The sequence below is a fragment of the Phocoena sinus genome, chromosome 7, assembly GCF_008692025.1.
Source record: "Phocoena sinus isolate mPhoSin1 chromosome 7, mPhoSin1.pri, whole genome shotgun sequence".
Taxonomy (NCBI): Eukaryota; Metazoa; Chordata; class Mammalia; order Artiodactyla; family Phocoenidae; genus Phocoena; species Phocoena sinus.
The window spans coordinates 59,035,569-59,054,584 of record NC_045769.1 but is presented as its reverse complement, the minus strand read 5'-3'; the positions used below and the strand labels follow the sequence as shown (position 1 = coordinate 59,054,584).

The following is a 19,016-nucleotide window of genomic DNA, read 5'->3' as shown; positions in this document are numbered from 1 at the left end:
ACTCAGGTTTCAAAGCAAGACCCAACTGTTGGAGTGTGAGGAGAGACCTCGGGCAGCGAGGAAAGAGGCAGCCGCCTGCGCTCCTCTGCCTCGCGCCCCTCCCCCCAGGGTGAACACGATGGCATCGTGGTCCACAGTGATTGGAGCAAAACCAAATACCTCCCACCTCAGCCTCGAAACGTCTCCCCATCTGATTTGTTTGATTGTTAATACAATTTCCAATTTGATAAAACCCCAGTTCTGACAACCAGAAAAGAAAAAAAAAATAACTTAGGGATTCGAGCTCTGAATAATTTCTGCTTCCATTTTTTGGTCTATAATCCCCATCCCCCAGGAAAACTTACCCATCTTGTTCCAGTTTGAGGATGCTCCTTATTTCCCAAGAAGTCACCCCTTTACCCAGACACACTCATCAATAAAGCCACGTGGGGCAGGACAGGGCTGGGTGCTCACCTCTAGGTGGCGGGGGCGGGGGGAGACAGATCCCAGCATCCCCTCCCATTTCATCAGGAGATCAGCCCTAACGAAGGGAAGAGATTCCAAAGGTGAAAGTCCTTGACCTGGTGACAGATTGATGCAACAGGTATTTAGGGGCTGGTGGAGCTTCACACTGTGACGTTGTTGTACCCACTCAGGGCCACCCTGCTGGCTTCCCGGACAGGTGGTGAGCAGGGAACATGTTGGAGGGCCTCACTTTTAGGGGAGAAATGGGCTATTTGATGTAAAGAAAACAGCATGAGGGCAGGAGTTGAGACCTGGCTTGTCACTAACTAGCTCTGTGACCTGAGGGAGGTCACTTCTCTGAGCCTCAGTTTCCTTGTCCTTAGAATGGACAACATGATTTTTAAGTTCCTCCTCTGAATCCATAGTGAGTCCTGGGGGACTGTGATACGTTAGGCAAGCAGCAGACTTAGGTGCTGAATCTCTCTCCCTCTCTTTTGGCTAATTGTAGTAAAATCTACAGAATGTGAAACTGGCCATCTTTTTTCATTTTTATTTTATTCTGAATTATGGTAAAATACACATAAAACTTACTATCTCAACCATGGATTAACCATTCAATCAGTGGCGTTAAGTACATTCACAGTGTTGTACAACCATCACAACTGTCCGTTTCCGGAACTTCTTCATCATCTCAGGCTGAAGCGCTACCCATTAAGCAATAACTCTCCCCTTCCCCAGAGCTTGGTAGCCTCTATTCTATTTTCTGTCTAATGAATTTGGCTACTCTAGGTACCTTCTGTAAGTGGAGTCACACAATATTTGTCCTTTTGCATCTGGCTCACTTACTTAGCATAATGTTTTCAAGGTTGATCTGTATTGTAGCATTTATCAAAATTTCATTCCTCTTTAAGGTTGAATAATTCATTATAAATGTATGTATATGTATGTATGTGTGTGTGTGTGTGTGTGTGTGTATATATATATATACACACACGACATTTTGTTTATCTATTGATGGACATTTGGGTGGTTTCCACCATTCAGCTATTGTGAATAATCCTGCAGTGAACTTTGGTGTCCAAGTATCTGTTCAGGTCCCTGCTTTCAGTTCTTTTGGGTGTATACCTAGGAGTGGAATTCGTGGATCATATGACAATTCTACGTTTAGCTTTTTTTTTTTTAACATATTTGTTGGAGTATAGTCGCTTTACAATGTTGTGTTAGTTTCTGCTGTATAACAAAGTGAATCAGCTATATGCACACGTATATCCCCATATCCCCTCCCTCTTGCGCCTCCCTCCCATCTATGTTTTGCTTTTTGAGGAACTGCCAAACCTTTTTCCCTTTAGTTTACTCTTAAATGAAGGCACTCAGTCCTGCCATGGGTGTGTGATGGGGAGTCCTGTGGAGATGTAGATCGAACCCACCTGCATTCAGACGGGCTGCCTGGCACTGCCATTCCCCGTTCTCCCTGGTACTGATGTGGATCAGATGTGTTCTGGGGATCTGATGGCCATTACTGAGCCCAGGGCTGCACATATTCTAGTTCTGGGGTGAACTGCCTTGTGGCTTATAGGTTGCTATGGAGAAAGGAAATAATTTTCTCTCCTTGTCCAGAATTGCAGAAATGATGATGATATGTGCACACATTTCGGATTTCATTTATAGAACTAGAACCCCAAACAGGAGTGGGGTAAGGACTGGGGGGAAAGGCAGGTGGTTTAATTGGGAAGGCAGAAAGATGGCTGACACTAGGACTGAACCTCTCAGAAACACTGACCAGAGTCGCAGAATGGCCCAGATGGAGCCAGAGTTGATCCAAAGAGCAAGCGAGCAGATGAACTGGCCCAGCCCAGAGCTGCTTTGAACCTACAAGGTCTAGGTTCAAATGTCAGTTCTCCTTGTTATTTTGGGCCATGAACTTAACCTCCCTCAAGTTCAGTTTCCGCATTTGTAAAACAGGGACAGTCATGAGAGTTCTGAGGATAAATAAAAACATGCCTGCGAGCCCCTTCCCACAGTGCCTGGGCCCACGCTCAATACAGGTTAGGACCTCTTTTCCCTCAAACCCCGAGCATCAAGCTCAGGTGCTGTATTAGACTGGGAAGACCTTCCCTCACCTCCAAGTTCTAGAAACCTACTTTAAAGCATGAGTTTTTGAGGCAGTTTGCATTGTGGTGGCCACTCTAGAATTTTCCTAATGTCTTTCTACTGCTTTCTTTCTCTCCAAGTCAAATGTTTCATCTTTTTAGGACTGGTAGATGGGGCTTTTGTAGAAGGCACAAAACTGACTTTTAAGCAAAGGATAGACGCTTTGCGTAAAATTTAAAAAACTAACAGAAAAGCTCAGTTATCCTGGGCAAAATTCTTCTGGACACTGTTGGAAATGAACGCTTCATGTAGCAATCCAGATTCATTACTGCAAAGGGTTCACTCTCCAGGCAGCCACAGCAGGAGTGAAGGGAGAAGCAATGTGAAGACACTTTGAGGCCATAATCTTATGTAAACAGAAACTTTTGTCACGAATAATAAATACAGAAAATGAAGCGTTTGATAAGTGAGCATGTATCCAAGTAGGCGAATTTCCCTGGCGCCGAGGTTCAGCTCAGCTTTCTGCTCACCCTTGCTGATTTAATTCAATGAGCCGACCTGCAAACACAGCCAGCGTTCCGATGATGCAGACGAGCATGAAGACTCCGAGGAGAATGTGGTCCATCACCATTGCAACGTACTTCCATTCCTCGGCCGCCTGGGAGAGAGGGATATGTTAGAATTTCCGTAAGACGATCATGGACTCACGGTGTTCGTCCTATCCATCATCTAGGGGCCCTTCAGTCTGTTGATCATCCCTCCACTGGCATTATGATCTTTATTTTTTAAATAGGTTATTCACAATATGATTTGCTAAGGTGGCCTAGGGGGTCACTGGGCACATCTTACATCAGTAGCTGCCCCTTGAACGCCAACCTCCCCATCAAGCCAAACCCATCCCTCTGTGCTCGAGCATTTGACCATTTAAACAAGAGGTGCAGATCTCAAGCCACAGAGCTTACGTTATTGGACTCCTGGTCTGACTTCATGGTCTCTGCGATGTATTTGATGCCCTCAATGGCACTTTTCACCTCGGGGTGTTTGATCAGGGGAGAGTGGAAACCCATGGGTGGAGGTCCCGGCTTCCCAGAAATGTCAGAAATATCAATGTCTTCTGTAAAAATTTTTTTGTCTTGTTTTTCTCTGGATGGTCTTTTCATCGTGGAGAAGAACATGATATTTGGGATAGTGTCGATAAAAACCTGTAACAAAATTTAAAAAGTCCACGTATGGGAATTATTGTCAGCAGGGCAAGCATCAAACTCTGATTTTGCATAAGCAATGTGACCTTAGGCGAATTATTCAGCTTCTCTGGGCCTCAGTCTCTTTGTCCCTAAAACAAAAGGACTCTACTAGATTTTCTCAAAGCTTCCTCATCTGTATCCTCTGACGGGTCAAATTACTAAGGCTAACAGAGATGATTCTGTAATGCCAGCAGCTTGCCACTGGAGGGAGCCTGTGTGCAGCTACTGACTCAAGAAACCAATGAAGCTTAAACTTCCAGACCCCCTGTAGGCACCCACTTCTCATCAAGCCCCCTCCCTACCCCCACTCCCAATTTCTAGCCCTTATTCTAGTCTCAGCAGATGATTCTACCAGCAAAAAAATAAGCAGTCTGTTCACAAACTGGAAGACATAAAAACAGACATCTCAAGATTTCACAGCATTTGAATAAAAGGATAGTGATTTATTCATCTTCTCTAATCAAAGAGATTCTTTAAGGCTGAGTTTGGAATGGGCTTCGTTAATTCTGGTTTTCTTATCTCCCTGGGCCGGTTGCTTGAGTTATTTATACCCAGCAAGAAGCCAAAGAAAGTTCCTTCCCCAAAACCCCTACAGCCCAGAAAGGACTTTCCGTTCCTAAGTGCCCACAAGGGTTACCTAGGAGGCCACTGGCCACACAGAAGAGTAGGCCTGCGGATGCCTTGAGGGGAGGGGCAGCCCTGGGCAAAGTGTGCCGGGGCCTTGCTTGCTCACCTTCCGCACCCACTCGGGCATGACGTGGGTGCTGGGGGAGCGGTGGTGTGTGTTGATGACGATGACGGTGATGATGATGGATGCGATGACGAACACCATGGTGAACAGCATGTACTTCCCAATCAAGGGCACTGCACTGGAGGTGGAAGGGATCAGCTCCACAATGACCAGAAGGAACACGGTTAAGGACAGCAGGACAGAGATGCTGAGAGTCATCTTCTCTCCTGGACAAAAGAAGAAACAAACATGACCCACCTGTTATGGGCTAAATTGTTCTTCCACCCAAATTTATGTGTTGAAACACTAAGCCCCAGCACCTCAGGGACTGTTTTGGAGATAGGCCTTTAACGATGTAATTCAATTAAAATGAGGTCTTAGGGTGGGCCCTCATCCAATATGACTGGTGTTCTTATCAGAAAAGGAGATTAAGACACAGACACACACAGAGGAAAGGCCATGTGAGGACCCAGGCTGAAGACAGCCATCTGCAAGCCAAAGAGAGAGGCCTCAGAGGAAACCAACCCTGCTGACACCTTGATCTTGGACTTCCAGCCTCCAGCACTGTGAGAAAATAAATCTCTGTTGCTTAAGCCACCAGTCTGTGGTCCTTGGTGAAGGCAGCCCTAGCAAAACGAGCACACCACCAAAAACCCAAGGGTGAGAGGAATGTGACCGGCATGTTCTCAAGGTCTCGTTGTGGGGAATTTTTTTCTGCAGAATTTCCTATGAGACCTTGGCACCTTAACACTGCTGGTGATGGCAAGTGGCAGGCATTTCCATTAGAGGCTGCCAAGCAGGAGATGCTACTTCACCTCTTGCCCAGCATTCCGTTTCTTGGCGGAACTCAGGGAACCCAGAGAGGTTCTGGGTGGTAATCGAGACCCCAGATGGCAGTTTTTCCGTCCGCAGCAGAATGTCTTAAACCTCACAAAAACTGAACTGCAGCCTAGCCTACTTGTTACCCAGCAGATGATGGGCAGCCCAGAAGTACATGTATCTTTTTCTCATTGTGGGAGCAGAAAAAAGCTGTAAGACCAAAGCCGAGAAAGGACAAAATCAATGATTTCACACCACTCGCTTTCTCATCTTCATCTAAGGGGATGATTTGGGTTTTTTTTCTTGTTTTGACTTTTTTTGTTTTTCATACTAAGCGATGAGGGATTCCCCTTCCCCTGAATCTTCTGTCCAGGCCCTACACTTTCAGGGTGAACAATTCCCGGATGGTGTCTTGGTTGGACAAGGAAACAAGAAAGCCAGGGGCTGGATGGCACTGGAATATTTTTGTGGGGATTGACCAGCTCAGATGCAGTAGCGAGCCTTCGGAAGGGACTTTCCTTGGGCTGGTCTTGGTGTTTGTGTGCTGGGAAACCCCTCGTGTGGCCCTGCTTTCCAGTGTGGAGCTTTTCCCATTCTGGATGCGTCCAGATGCTAGGAATATACACAGGATCCAGAGTGGATGCAAACAAGAAATTGTCAGTTTCTGGTGGGTAAGAAAGTCTTCAAAAGTAAAAAAGAAAACAGAATTATAAATATCGAATGTTGATCAAGGTACATCCAACTTCTTGATTAATGATAATAACGATAGCTAACAATTATCAAGCAGTCTCACTGTTCTAAATGCTTTTCAAGCATAAATCATTTAGTATTTATAGAAACTCTGATTAGTTTCCATATTGCCCTGCCTAGAGTGTTCTATCTTCACTTAAAGAAGCTTCATTTAGGGCTTCCCTGGTGGCGCAGTGGTTGAGAGTCCGCCTGCCGATGCAGGGGACACGGGTTCGTGCCCCGGTCTGGGAGGATCCCACATGCCGCGGAGCGGCTGGGCCCGTGAGCCATGGCCGCTGAGCCTGCGCGTCCGGAGCCTGTCCTCCGCAACGGGCGTGGCCACAGCAGTGAGAGGCCCGCGTAACGCATAAAAAAAAAAAAAAAAAAAAAGAAGCTTCATTTGATTAGAAAGGTGAAAAGATACTTGTTATGATTTGTTTAAGAATGAGTACAGAAGGTTGTAAATATTTTCTAGGAGTTCTATTGTAAAGAAAAGTATTTTTGAAAAAAATTAATGTAATAAAAAGGAAAACATTTAAAAAAAAAAGAATGAGTACAATCCCTAGAACATATGTTCTGTGGGGAAAATTCTGCCTTGTTCTCTACCTTATCCCTGTCTTGTAACAGTTGTTTAAACGGTATATGTTGAGTGAGTGAATGTGTAAGTTTATTTTTTCCTTGTTGGAAAGTTGGATTTAGACTTTTGTGGGTTTTTTTTTTTTTTGGCCTTTTGATAAAATTGTTATCTGTCAGGATTTTGAGGACCACCTTACCATCTTTCTTTTTTCCCTGCTTGTCTGCCGTAAATCATTTAAGAGCAGTGACTTGCTTGCAGGCATATGTGTTCCCTTTCCCCCTTTTCTGTAGATTGTTGGTGTCTGGTGAAATTATGTCACAGATGTGATTACTCAGTAGGAGGTAAGTAAGTCGTCCAGGCTGATATGGGAGAAAGAATTGCCACTTGGGAAGTATGGTGTTTTGTGTAAAGATACTGCCATCTGGAGAATAGATACACAAAAGCTATTTTCAAGGGGCAAGCCGTGGGCAAAGGAGGCAAGACCTGAGTAGTCACGTACAGCAAGTGACTTCATGGGGTACGAGGCATCGGTAGTGCCTGTGATACACGCCTTACCCAGCACACTTCGGGGCACACAGCAGGTATTCGGCAAATAGGTGCTGGTGGTTATTCACTTAACCGGACTGAGCTAGGTTTGCGCATCTTCAGAGTCCCATTCAGCTCTCTGCCTGCTCTGTAGTCTGCCCCAGCTGGAATTTCACCACTGCACATGGCCAGTCAGTACACGCATCCTCCCAGGGATGAGGGTTTGGGTCTGTCTGCCTGTATTTGTTTATTAGCAGTGGTTATTTCTGGCTTCCCCCAAAATAGTAGCCCGAGATCCATCAGGGTCAGCAGCTGCACCCACCTGAGTCTGTGGGCAGGTAGAACACCAGGCCGGTTAAGAAGGAGAAGAGCAGGCAGGGAATGATGACGTTGACGATGAAGTAGAGGGGCAGGCGCTGCATGACAAAGTGGTAGGTGATGTCCAGGTAGGGGGTGGAGGGGCAGCAGGCGTAGAACACCCAGTGCTTCCAGCCCCGGGACTCCTTGATCACCCATTCCCCACTCTCCATGAAGTTGCTTAGGTCTGGCTGGTCGCTTTCCTGAGAAGATGGAATGAAACTTTGAATTCCCAGCCTCGTCACCCTGAGGAGGGGGAGGGTTTCCTAATCAGCTGTGACAAGGCAACCGATCCCAGCACTGTCACATACCCAGGAGGGACCCTGGGTCACCTTCGCTTTGGGGTCTTAGGTTCCTTTCCTGTAAAATAAGGGGGTTTGGACTATTGGGATTCTCCATGTTGACTATACATTCAAGTCACTCGGGAGCTTTAAGATATACTGGTGCCCTAGCTCCACCCCAGTCTGATTAAATAAGAATTCTTGGGCCTGAGCCTGGGCCTAGAGAATTATTTAAGCCCCAGGTGGTTCTCTTATGCAGTGCATCAAGAACCTTCCCAACCAATTGAGAACCATCAAACTAGACAATCCCCAAAGTTCGAATGGGTGCTGAGAGCCTACGATAATGGAGGGGCAGAGTTGGAGACCTGAATCACGCTTTTCCTGCATCCAACCTCCTCACAGTAGGTCACCACCCACCGGGTTGATGGCCACCACGGATCCGTCATAGGTCCAGGTGCCCAGCTTCATGCTGCAGTTCTGCTCGTCAAAGGGAAAGTGGGTGACGATGATCTCACAGTAGCTTTTAAAGATGGCGGGAGGTGTCCACGTGATGTGGCCAGTGTAGTCCAGGAGCACTTTGGTGAACTTGACAATGGCAAAGTCACCATCTGCACTACAATTGGGATAAAAGAGGAACAGGGATCCAAGTGACAGATGAGCCTTCAATTCTGCTTGGGGATGCTAACGGGAGACAGTTGTTAATTATTCAGGTGCTAATTATAGAAGCTCTCTTTTGCACTGCATCCCTTTTTATCTGTGGCAATGTTTTTCAAATTTGTCTGATAATAAAGATCACTGGGGTGCTTGTTTAAAATATAGATTCCTGAATCTAAAAAATAATACAAGTGAATCTTTACAGACCAAAAACAGACTCACAGATACAGAAAACAAACTTATGGTTACCAAAGGGGAGAAGGAGGGAGAGGGACAAATTAGGAGTATGGGATTAACGGATACAAACTACTATACTTAAAATAGATAAGCAACAAGGATTTAGTGTATAGCACAGGGAATTATATTCAATATCTTGTAATAACCTATAATGGAATATAATCTGCAAAAAATCTGAATCACTATGCTCTATACCTACAACTAATACAATATTATAAATCAACTACACTTCAATAAAAAATAAAATAAAACAAAATATAGATTCCTGAGCACCATCTAAGTGCTGAATCAGGATATCTAGGGATGAACCTGAGAATCTAGTTTTAAAGGAATAACAGGTGACATGGATTCACTGCATCCCAGATTCTTCTTCCCAGTCCTCAGTAGTATTTGTGATGTTAATCTCCATGTATCCCTTCTCTGATATACTTTGAAAGTTAATTGAGAAAAAACCCAGGAATTTTAAAGAAAAACACGTCTAGTGGCTCATTACGGGGACAAGCACGTTAACGAAGTGGTCTATTACCTTTAAAGAACTATTTAGACCGCAGTGGGGTGGGGTCACAAACTCAGATGCCTCCAGGGCCAGGCAGGCAAGGAAGGAGGGAGGGTTGAGCCTGGCATGGGGAGAGACACTCTCTTCCCTGAGGAAGGCACCACTCAGCTCTGCCATGGTGTCTGCGTGGGAGCGAAGGCTCCATGTTGCCCGATATTGGATTCTTCCTTGGAAGCTGGGAATCAAGACTTTTAATCCAAAGTCGCCATTTTTTTTTTTTTTTTTTTTTTTTTTTTGCGGTACGCGGGCCTCTCACTGTTGGGGCCTCTCCCGTTGCAGAGCACAGGCTCCGGATGCACAGGCTCAGCGGCCATGGCTCACGGGCCCAGCCGGTCCGCGGCATGTGGGATCTTCCCGGACTGGGGCACGAACCCGTGTCCCCTGCATCGGCAGGCGGACTCACAACCACTGCGCCACCAGGGAAGCCCCAAAGTTGCCATATTTTTGAAAGTTGGATTTTTCTAGAGAAGTTAAAAATTCAGATTTTAATGTATTTCCCAATTTTCAAATGTTGGCAATAATTTCTCATTAAGAAAGGCAACATAGTAGATACTAAAAAAATAACAAACTATTTCTGAAGGTCTTGTTCAGTGGGTGGTCTGCTCATTCCAGAACAGCCTGTGCCCCAGGGCCTTGGCAGAGAGCAGGACGGTATAATAGGTGCTGAAAAGTGGGTGGGGTCTACCTTGCTGGGCTTTCAGGGACATGTGGTATATATTGTGCCTCACTTCATAAATCAAGAGATTTTCTTCTCATTAATTTTTCCTTGGGACTGAGAAGAGGCTCTATCCAGAAAACTATGCAGCTTGAGACCCTCCCAACAGAGCAGGGGGAAAGGATGGTCTATGTCTCTCCTTCGAAGCAGGTGAAACAGGATTCTCTCCCCCGTGAGGGTCTTTCTGAGTGAGCTTATCAAAAGGACCTGAGGATTTTAATTGCTTCCCTCAGATTCTAAGTGAAAGAGAAACTTAAAGAGATAGACACTCTGTCCTATGAGCATACTTGTCCAAAAGTTTACACAAATGATTGTGTACTTTGACTCAAGTTTGAATCCCAGGTCGGATTGGAAAATATGTAATAAAGTATCAAAGTTGGGGAGGGTCGTCTTAAAAGGTATTGTTTCTTCTCACTAGCCCTGGCCACCTTGCCTGGTGAGTCTGCTAGAACGCACAGCCTGCTCGCTCCAGACACGTGCTATAGAATGTCAGACCACAAATCCTCTAGGCCAGTGTTGAATGCTCCTGCCTGGGAAGGATGCTCTTTGCAATGAACATTCCCTGACAGATGAAGGGCGTATGATAATGAACGTGTCATTAAATTGGAGTGTCTTGAATCACATTATAATTTCACAACATGCAGTCTGTCACAGAGCCCAGTGGATGGGCTACATAGGCATCCCAGGCCATCAGCAGCACGCAGCATCTTGGGATGCTGTGAGGATGTGATGAATAACAACCCCCGGAGGTTCAGACCTATTGGTCGGAAGGACATTTAATTCCAAGGAACTCAATTATATGATGTTTGGTTTCCTTGGATAGTTGCCATATACCCTACAGGAGCTCTCAGGGATTAAATGTCCCCCACCCTGCAGCCCTGTTTCAATTTGGCTCTGATAATTGTTTCTATTCATAACACGAGACACCATATGGCACCCCTAGCATGTCAACTTGGCTCTTGGTTTTTAAGGGTTATTTAATGTGAACAGTGGTGAGACGCATGCCAAGAGTGGCAGCCCTTCCGTTAGGGCACTTGGGCTCCACCTGCCCCCGTAATGTCCGCCTTCTAATCCTGTCTGTTTTGCTTACTTGTTATAAAGAACTAGGTCCGGGTGCCAGATCTTTTCTGATGGAATGTGAATTTTTTTCACGCCACCATAGTCGTCTGGGTTCCATTTTAAGTTGTAATCCACCCATTGCTAGAAACGAAGACATTTAGTCGATTAAAAAATTAAAAATATTTTTAAAATCTAGGCTTATCAAGAGCTCTGATGAGCATGGTAATTCTGGTATGGACAGAAATTGTGTTCCAGTAAGAAGGGTTTGATTCAGAATTCAGTTTTCCCCTTAGTAACAAGTAAGAGCAAACACAGAGCACTGAGTACATGCAGGCACTGTTGTGAGCATTTTACCCATATTCATCATTTAGTCCTCACAATGTTCCCATGAGGTAGGAGTGATTATTGACCCCATTTTACAGGTGAGAAAACAAAGGTAGCCCCAAGTAACGCCACCAAGTGGTAGCAGATCTACCAGGTACACTGCCCACCTTAGGAAAGGAGAATGACCCTATTGGGAATGTTTTCCTCAAGCAGGCAACATCATATTTTTAAAAAGTATTATATTTTCTTCTACATTATGAAAGTAACATATACCCAATGCAGCAAATTTGGATAACACAATGTTGAATTGTCTCCCCCAAATTAATATGAAGTTCTAAACCCCCAAGAATGTGACCTTATTTGGAGTTAGGGTCTTTACAGAGGTAATTAAGTTAAAGTGAAGTCATTAAGGTGGGCCTTAATCCAATATGACTGGTGTCCTTATAAGATAGGGACATTTGAAGACAGATACATATTCAGGAATAAAGTCATGTGAACGTGAAGACAATGAATTCTGAGCAAAGGAGAGAGGCCTGGAGCAGGTTCTCCCTCACAAACTTCAGAAGGAACCAATTCTGCCAACACCTTAATTTTGGACTTCTGACCTCAAAAACTGTGAGACAATAAGTTTCTGTTGTTTAAGCTGTCCAGGTTGTGACTTTGTTCCAGGAGTCCTAGCAAATTAATACACACAGAAAAAGCACAAAGTACAATAAAAAATAAACACCAAAACATGATCCACAGCCCCACTACCCCAAAATATCTACTTTTAACATTTTGTTACATATCCCTGTTACCTAAATTGATTCCCTCTGGGCCCATGTTAAATTTCAGGGTGAATAAAAACAACATGAATGCAATTATCTAGCTGAGTTACCTGTTTCAGACGAACATTGGTTGTCACGATCTGATTTACTTCATCCTGCAAAAAAGATAAGGCCCCATCTTTAGGAGGACAAGAGGGGAGCCAGGGGAGGATGGTCCGGGGTGGGAGGTGTGGAGAGCCTGGAGCTCTCTTGTCTCACCACGTTGATGAGCTGTATCAGCTGCAGGCCCACCGTCACCTCCACGGCCTTGCGGTGGTCTTCCACGGGCCGTACTACGCTGTTGTAGTTTTCAAATAGCTTTGCCACCAGGCGGGTCTCATGTTCGGAGCCCAGGACGAGGCCAGCTGAGACAGCAAACAACACACTCACTGTCAGCTCTCACCCTCTACACACACTAACGTGAGTAACTGAGGTGTGGCCAGCTCATGGAAGGCACGCAGGCCCCCTTGTTGAAGGGCTCCCTGATGCAGCTGTTATTGCCTTGAATTCCTTTCCAAGTGCAGCTGCCAGTGTGGTCCCTTCCCAGTGGGGCATGCCAGATTATCATGCACTTGTACTTTGGACAGATGACATTCCTTCATCCAGCATCTGTCTGCATCAAGTTTGCTAGGAACACGCACACGCAAGAAGAAAGGTCCACACAAAGTCGGTCTTGCTATTTCAGAATCTGGTCATGATGCAATGAAATCTCAGACTGGCTCGCCTCAGAGCTCACGATGCTATGAGCAGCCCAACATTGATGCTGATCCACACCCACTAAGATGTTATTCCGTAATTAACAAAATTAAAATTGACAAATATTGGTGCAGTTACAGAGAAACTGGAATCCTCCTGTGTTGCTGGTGAGAGGTAAATGGTGTAGCTGCTGTGGAAAGCAGTTTGGTGGTTTCTCACACGAGTTATACACAGAGCTACCATATGACCTAGCAATGCCACTCCTGGGTATATCCACAAACGAACTGGTCATACAAAGATTTGTACATGGGGTGGGGGATGTATAAATTAGGAGGTTGGGATTAACGTATACACACTACTATATATACAATAGATAACCAACGAGGACCTACTGGGCATTACACTCAATATTCTCTAAAGGAAAAGAATCTGTAAAGGAATATACATACATATATATATGACTGAATCACTGCTATACACTTGAAACTAACACAGTATTGTAAATCAACTATACTTCAATTTAAAAAAGAAAAAATACAAAAAACCCCCAAAGCAAACAAAAAATCTGTACATGAATATTCATAGCAATATTTACAATAGCGATATGGTAGAAGCAACCCACATGTCCATCAATGGATAAACAAATTGTGGTATATCTATGCAGTAGAATGTTATTCAGCCACGAAAAGGGATGAAGTTCTGATACATGCTACAGCATGAATGACTCCTGAAAACTATGCTAAGTGATAGCGGTCAGACACAAAAGGGCACATATTGTATGATTTCATTTATATGAAATATTCAGAATAGGTCAGTCCATAGAACAGAGAGTAGGTTAGTGGTTACTAGGGACTGTGGGGACTGGGGAATGGGAGTGACTGCTAATGGGCCCAGGGTTTCCTTCTAGGGTGATGAAAAAGTTCTGGAATTAGTGGTGATGGTTGCATAACACTGTGAATGTACCTAGTGCCACTGGATCGTGTACTTTAAAATGGAAAATTTATGTAATGTGTATTTTACCATGGTAAATCTTACATACTTATGTATTTTTCCATAATTTTAAAAATAAAATGATCACTGCTGATGGGCCCATGTCCCAATTAAGTTGCTAAGAGCGAAAACCACATGTTCTGCTGACCTGGGTTTGGGGGTCCTATCTGGAGCATGAATGATTCCAAGGAATCTTTACTACGTTTTCCTTCGGGATGGAGGGCAGTATCATCCAGTATTCTCAGAGCCCGCAGGCTTTGTGTGTCCAGCGTGATGTGCTCCTTACCAGCAGGCAGGCAGGCAGACATTCTCGCCTGAGATTCCGAGAAGTGGGCTGACTTGTCTGAGGTCATGCGGCTAGGGCAGAGCTGAAGTTAGAGCGGGTCATTCTGTGCCGTGCTCCTGTACTCACTTTTAATGTTATGAATGTGCTGGAAACTGTACAGTTACATGTGCCATTATTCCTATGAGAAACTGTGTTCCAAATTCCAACAAGTTCCTTATGAAGGATCTCTGTAACTCAAGCCTGCTGTGGTTTGGAGGTTGCCTGTTCAGGTCTGGGAGAGGAAGTAGACACACAATCCATTTGTCCGGATTCGTGTAACCAGATCTCCCCTTTCCGCGGGTTGTTGCTGAAACTACACTTTTTCCCTGGGCCAAGACAACTTTAAAAATGAAACAAGTGAAATGCTTTCCCTTTTTTCCCAGTTGTGTTAACCGATCACCACTAAGGCAGGCGATTGGTTGTTTTTTTTTTCTCCTTCGATCCTAAGTTTGGAAGCGTTTGTCAACAAAATAATTATTAAGTAAAAAGTAATTCTGTTTTCTATCTTTATTGATCAACAAAAATAATAACTAACACACCCAACTTGTTTTGTGCCAGACTTTCTTCTGTGTGCTTTATATGTACTAAGTCTTTCAATCCTCATAACTGGGTGTGGTATGTACTGTAATTGTCCTCACTTTACAGATGAGGAGATTGAGGCCCAGGTTTCATAAATGGTGGAGCCAGGATTGACAGCCAGAGCCCATGCTCTCAACCACTATTTCTCATCCAGAACTTTATATCAGTTTGAAACAACCAATGCCATGGAATGAATTGAAACATGTTCATGCTGCCGAAAGTACGTGTTTTAATTAGCCTGTAGAGCTTTATTAAAGGTCCTGTATTCGTATTACCTTATTGAATCCTTATAAAAATCCTATGAGGTCAGTGTTTACTCCTACTTCACAGATGGGAAAACTGAGGTCTGGAGAGCTGAGCCATGTATTCATGGCTCCCAGCTAGTTAGAGGTGGGATTATAAGTGGAGGCCGTCTGACGAGAGGGCCTGTGCTCTTCACCACCTCCCTGAAGGCCAATGTATCATGTCCATTCGGATTTTTGAAGGTTTCAGTATAGCTCAGATATCTTTATTATGACCTTCCTGGACTCTAGATACTGAATGCCTTACCTAGCCTACCTCTTCATTTCTAGTTTCCCAAATTTTCTGAACCTAAAAGGGTCTGTGCAGAGCTTTCATGTGGCATCTCCCCCAAACTACCTGCATTTGAGGACCCTTAGAGCAGCATGTTGTCCAAAGACCCAGGTTTTGCAGGTGCCCCACTGAGCCCCTGGGATGCAGCTGTCCTCTGTCCTCCACACCTTGTCTATCCCGGGGCCCACCCAGCCCACGTGGGGGACGGGTGTGGATCACTGAGTGCCTTGGCCACTGGGTTTGAGGTTATTGCTTTGGTGTTACCTTGGGCTGCTTATTTTTAAGTGACCGTTTATTCCAGTTTGACAGGAAGAACATACTAGAAAGCAACAGAGAGAGCAGATGCTCAGCGTTCTGTGACAGGAAAACTATGCAGGCCAACCCTAAGTTCTGCTAGGGAGTAGGGACCACTGGGGAGCCAGGCACGGTCGGGGTTCCAGGGATACTCACTTCTTCCTCTGCACCCTCGCCAAGGCCAAGGGACCTTGTGCCTTTCGCAATGAATTTCTAAGGAATTTCCAAGGAGGTCTCTATTTCTTAGACCATATTTGTTGGTATTCTTTTCTTTTTTCCTCCCCAAATCAGGGTAGAGTGAGAGAAAATTTATAGGACCTGAACTCAGAATTCTAGGTTTCTGTTCCCAACTCCAGTATGGTCTGGAGAATTGGACCATCTCTTCACAGATTCAATAAATCACAGTAAATACTTTCTTTAAAAGGCAGGATGTAAATTAACAAACACAGACAAACACATACGTAATGTCAGAGTCTCCCTTTTCAGCCAAAACATGCTGGTCATCCCTATTCAGACGGTGGTAACATTAATTCATTCATATATTCGTTGAACATTTGCTGTGTGCAAAGCATTGTTTGAGTAGCTTTGAGGTTTTCCAACATGAATCTGATACAGATCCTGTCTTCCTACCTTCATGGACATTGATATTTTCCATTTACATAAATAACTGTAAACAAGCTGGAAAGTAATATGCCATAAGAAAGGTGGTAATGAAGTGCTTGGGATTCCTGAGCTGGGGGAGAGGAAAGGTTGTAATGAAAGTGCTATAAAAATAGAACAGAGATCATTATGTTACGCTAACACGGGAAAAAGTGTCCCTCACTTTTGCCCCCAAAGGACTGGATCTAAGTAGGGGAACCCAGCCACAATTTTAAAGTGTTCTTTTGTCCCGTACTAGTCCAATCTGTATTTTTATGTGGGGAACAGCTTGGTGGGTTGGACAAAAGGAATTCTGTCCTGTTAATAGCCACCTTGGGTAATTCTTATCTCAACCTGGTGCTGTGTTTCTTGCTACCTTTTCAATTTCAGGCTGTGTTTTCTGACCATGCACATAAAAAAATGGAGTCTGATCACATTCCAAAGTTTGTACATGAAGTGACTTTGGGACGGTCAGTTCATGTCTTTTAGCCTCAGTTTCCCTATAATATAAATTTGAAGATGTTGGGTTGCCTTGTCTTGCTCTAAATTTCTGTTAACTATCCATGTGAATTGACACCAGCAAACTCTAGGTTTGATCTAAATACATATCACATACTTCAAAAAATAGCTAAACTTGCATTTTTGGAGATCTTAGTGTCCTAAAAGATCACTTAAGGATTTTTATATATAAACATATCACTTAAGAATTTTCATTGAGTGTAGTGTTTGCAAACACACACACGCACACACACCACCACCACCATCACCACCAAGCCAGCTTTGGTTGGATCGAGTCCAAATCCCAGAGGATATAGTTTATCAGAGTTTAGGCTATTTCCTTCAACTCTGCTATTGAAAACCATTTATAATACAGCTCTTCACCTCTTTTGCCCAGAAGACCCGTGTTTGTCAGAGCAGTATTAGAGAAGAGAAATCACAGAATGTCAGTCGCCTTGTTTCTCAGTTGAGATGATATCACCAGTAAACTTTTATATGAAGCAATCAGCAAACATCTATTTCCCTCGACCGGAAGTTTGGGATTCAGGATAGCTTTTCAGCTGCTGTGTTGTGACACATTCCAGAGTTGAATGCAGGTCAAGGGCTGTGCAAGGTTTTACGGTTTCAATTCAAACCCAAACCTACCTATAGTAGGGTCCTTTAAAAAAAAAAAAAAGTAGACCGTAATGCATTCATATGAATTTTTTTTTTAGCTTCAGAAGTTTAAAAAATTACAAAATATTTCATCTCTCATGGAGAGAGTTTAGTTACAGTTATGAAAAGGTTTCTCCCTCCAGCACATGGAGCTGTCAGTCTAGCCTCTTCATTTTCAGAATTCTCCTAGAGCCATAAAAAGACTTGTTAACCATACTGCTTGTGATTGTAAGTCACCCTTCTAAGTTCCTATAGTTGTTCAACTATCATAGCAGCTCCGGGATGGTAGAAGAGGTGCTGAATCAGATCATACGGATTTACTAAGATGCAGGCACTGAAGGAAAGAGAGATTGCATGTCTACTTTGTAGCTTTTGACCAGGCAGCTCCTACTTTAATTGGATAACCCACCTAAAAATCTTTATCCACAAACCCAATCGAGCCAACATCGGTGAGAAACGGACAGAGCAGCCTGGGGCTGGTGAAGTCCTGCCATTCTGTGTTCCCATCAAAGAAGCAAGACTCTGGTTCGGGGGCTTCTAGTGCTTTAGCCTCAAAGGAGCAGCCCTGGCACTTACCTGAGCAGAGGCCAAGGAACAGCAGCAGCGGCCGGGGTTCCATGGGCTGGTGGTGGGGTGTTCGCCTGGGCCGCTCTCTGGCTGGACACTCAGCTGCTGGAGGGTTTGGCAAGTGAGTGAGCTGAACCAAGCTATTGTTCACACCACCTGTTTGTGGCAGTGACAGCTGGGCTGCCCGGAGCCCTGGAGCCCGGGGCTGAGGTCCTTACGTTATTGCAGGGCGGACACTTTACACAACTGCTGGAACTTTGACAAGCTGAGGGTGAACTGCACTGTGTTTTCAATGCACCATGAGTCAGGTCTTCATAAAAAAAGAAAACACGTTAGAGTAGGGAATGAATTCTTTTGCCCGGTGAGCAACTCCCTCCCTTTTGTATAAACCAGAACCTCATCTGTGTGGATTGATTTGATCAGGGTCACTGGGTCTGAGTAGATAGTCAGCTGTGTGTGTAAGACACTGATCATCCTAAATCACAAAAGTCCACATTCTACAAAGAGGAAAATTTATTTGCTCTGGTTCCCTCTAGGCTGAGAATGCCTGGGGCTTCTGTGAGGGAATGAATTTGAGAAAAGTGGGGTTGGTGCTGCTGGAGAGAATTCCATGTTTGATTGGGTTTGGTTTCAGTGGCTTCTTCCGTAAAACTGGTTTTACGATAGCCCCCGGAGTGGCTGTCCCCAGCCCTGTCTCTGTATCAGGCAATACCTATCCTGCAGTGTGCCATTAGCGACAGCAAACAGCCCACCTCCCATGTCCTGTTATTCAAGTGAGAAGTAATTAATGGGAAAATTGGCCCACTGCATAAGCGCTGTTCCAGGCTCCTACTTCCTGCCGTCATTCCTCTGCCTACTCTCAGGGAAGCAAAGAGCAGAGTGCTTCAGTTTTTCAATTTATTTGTTTAAAAAAAAAAAATCCTGAAAGCCAGTAGTTAGTAATTGCTCAGTCAGAGAAGGATTTTTGCCAAAATAGAAAAGGGAGCAGTTATTTAAAGACACCCTGCCGGTTCCTTCCTTGCTTCCTTCTCAGATTGAATCAGGTGAAGAAGG

The 19,016-nt window shown here is 44.5% G+C and overlaps 1 protein-coding gene across 1 annotated transcript; it reads right to left on the bottom strand.

The window, feature by feature from the left end:
• Positions 1-3,061: 3,061 nt before the first annotated feature.
• Positions 3,062-18,015, bottom strand: CHRNA1 (cholinergic receptor nicotinic alpha 1 subunit). The gene is made up of 9 exons (XM_032637674.1): positions 17,973-18,015; positions 12,368-12,513; positions 12,220-12,264; positions 11,050-11,159; positions 8,215-8,410; positions 7,482-7,719; positions 4,513-4,736; positions 3,498-3,737; positions 3,062-3,193 (listed from the first exon to the last, which is right to left on the bottom strand). Exons 1-9 carry the CDS (start codon positions 18,013-18,015, stop codon positions 3,062-3,064), a joined length of 1,374 nt encoding a protein of 457 aa, XP_032493565.1.
• Positions 18,016-19,016: the final 1,001 nt, after the last annotated feature.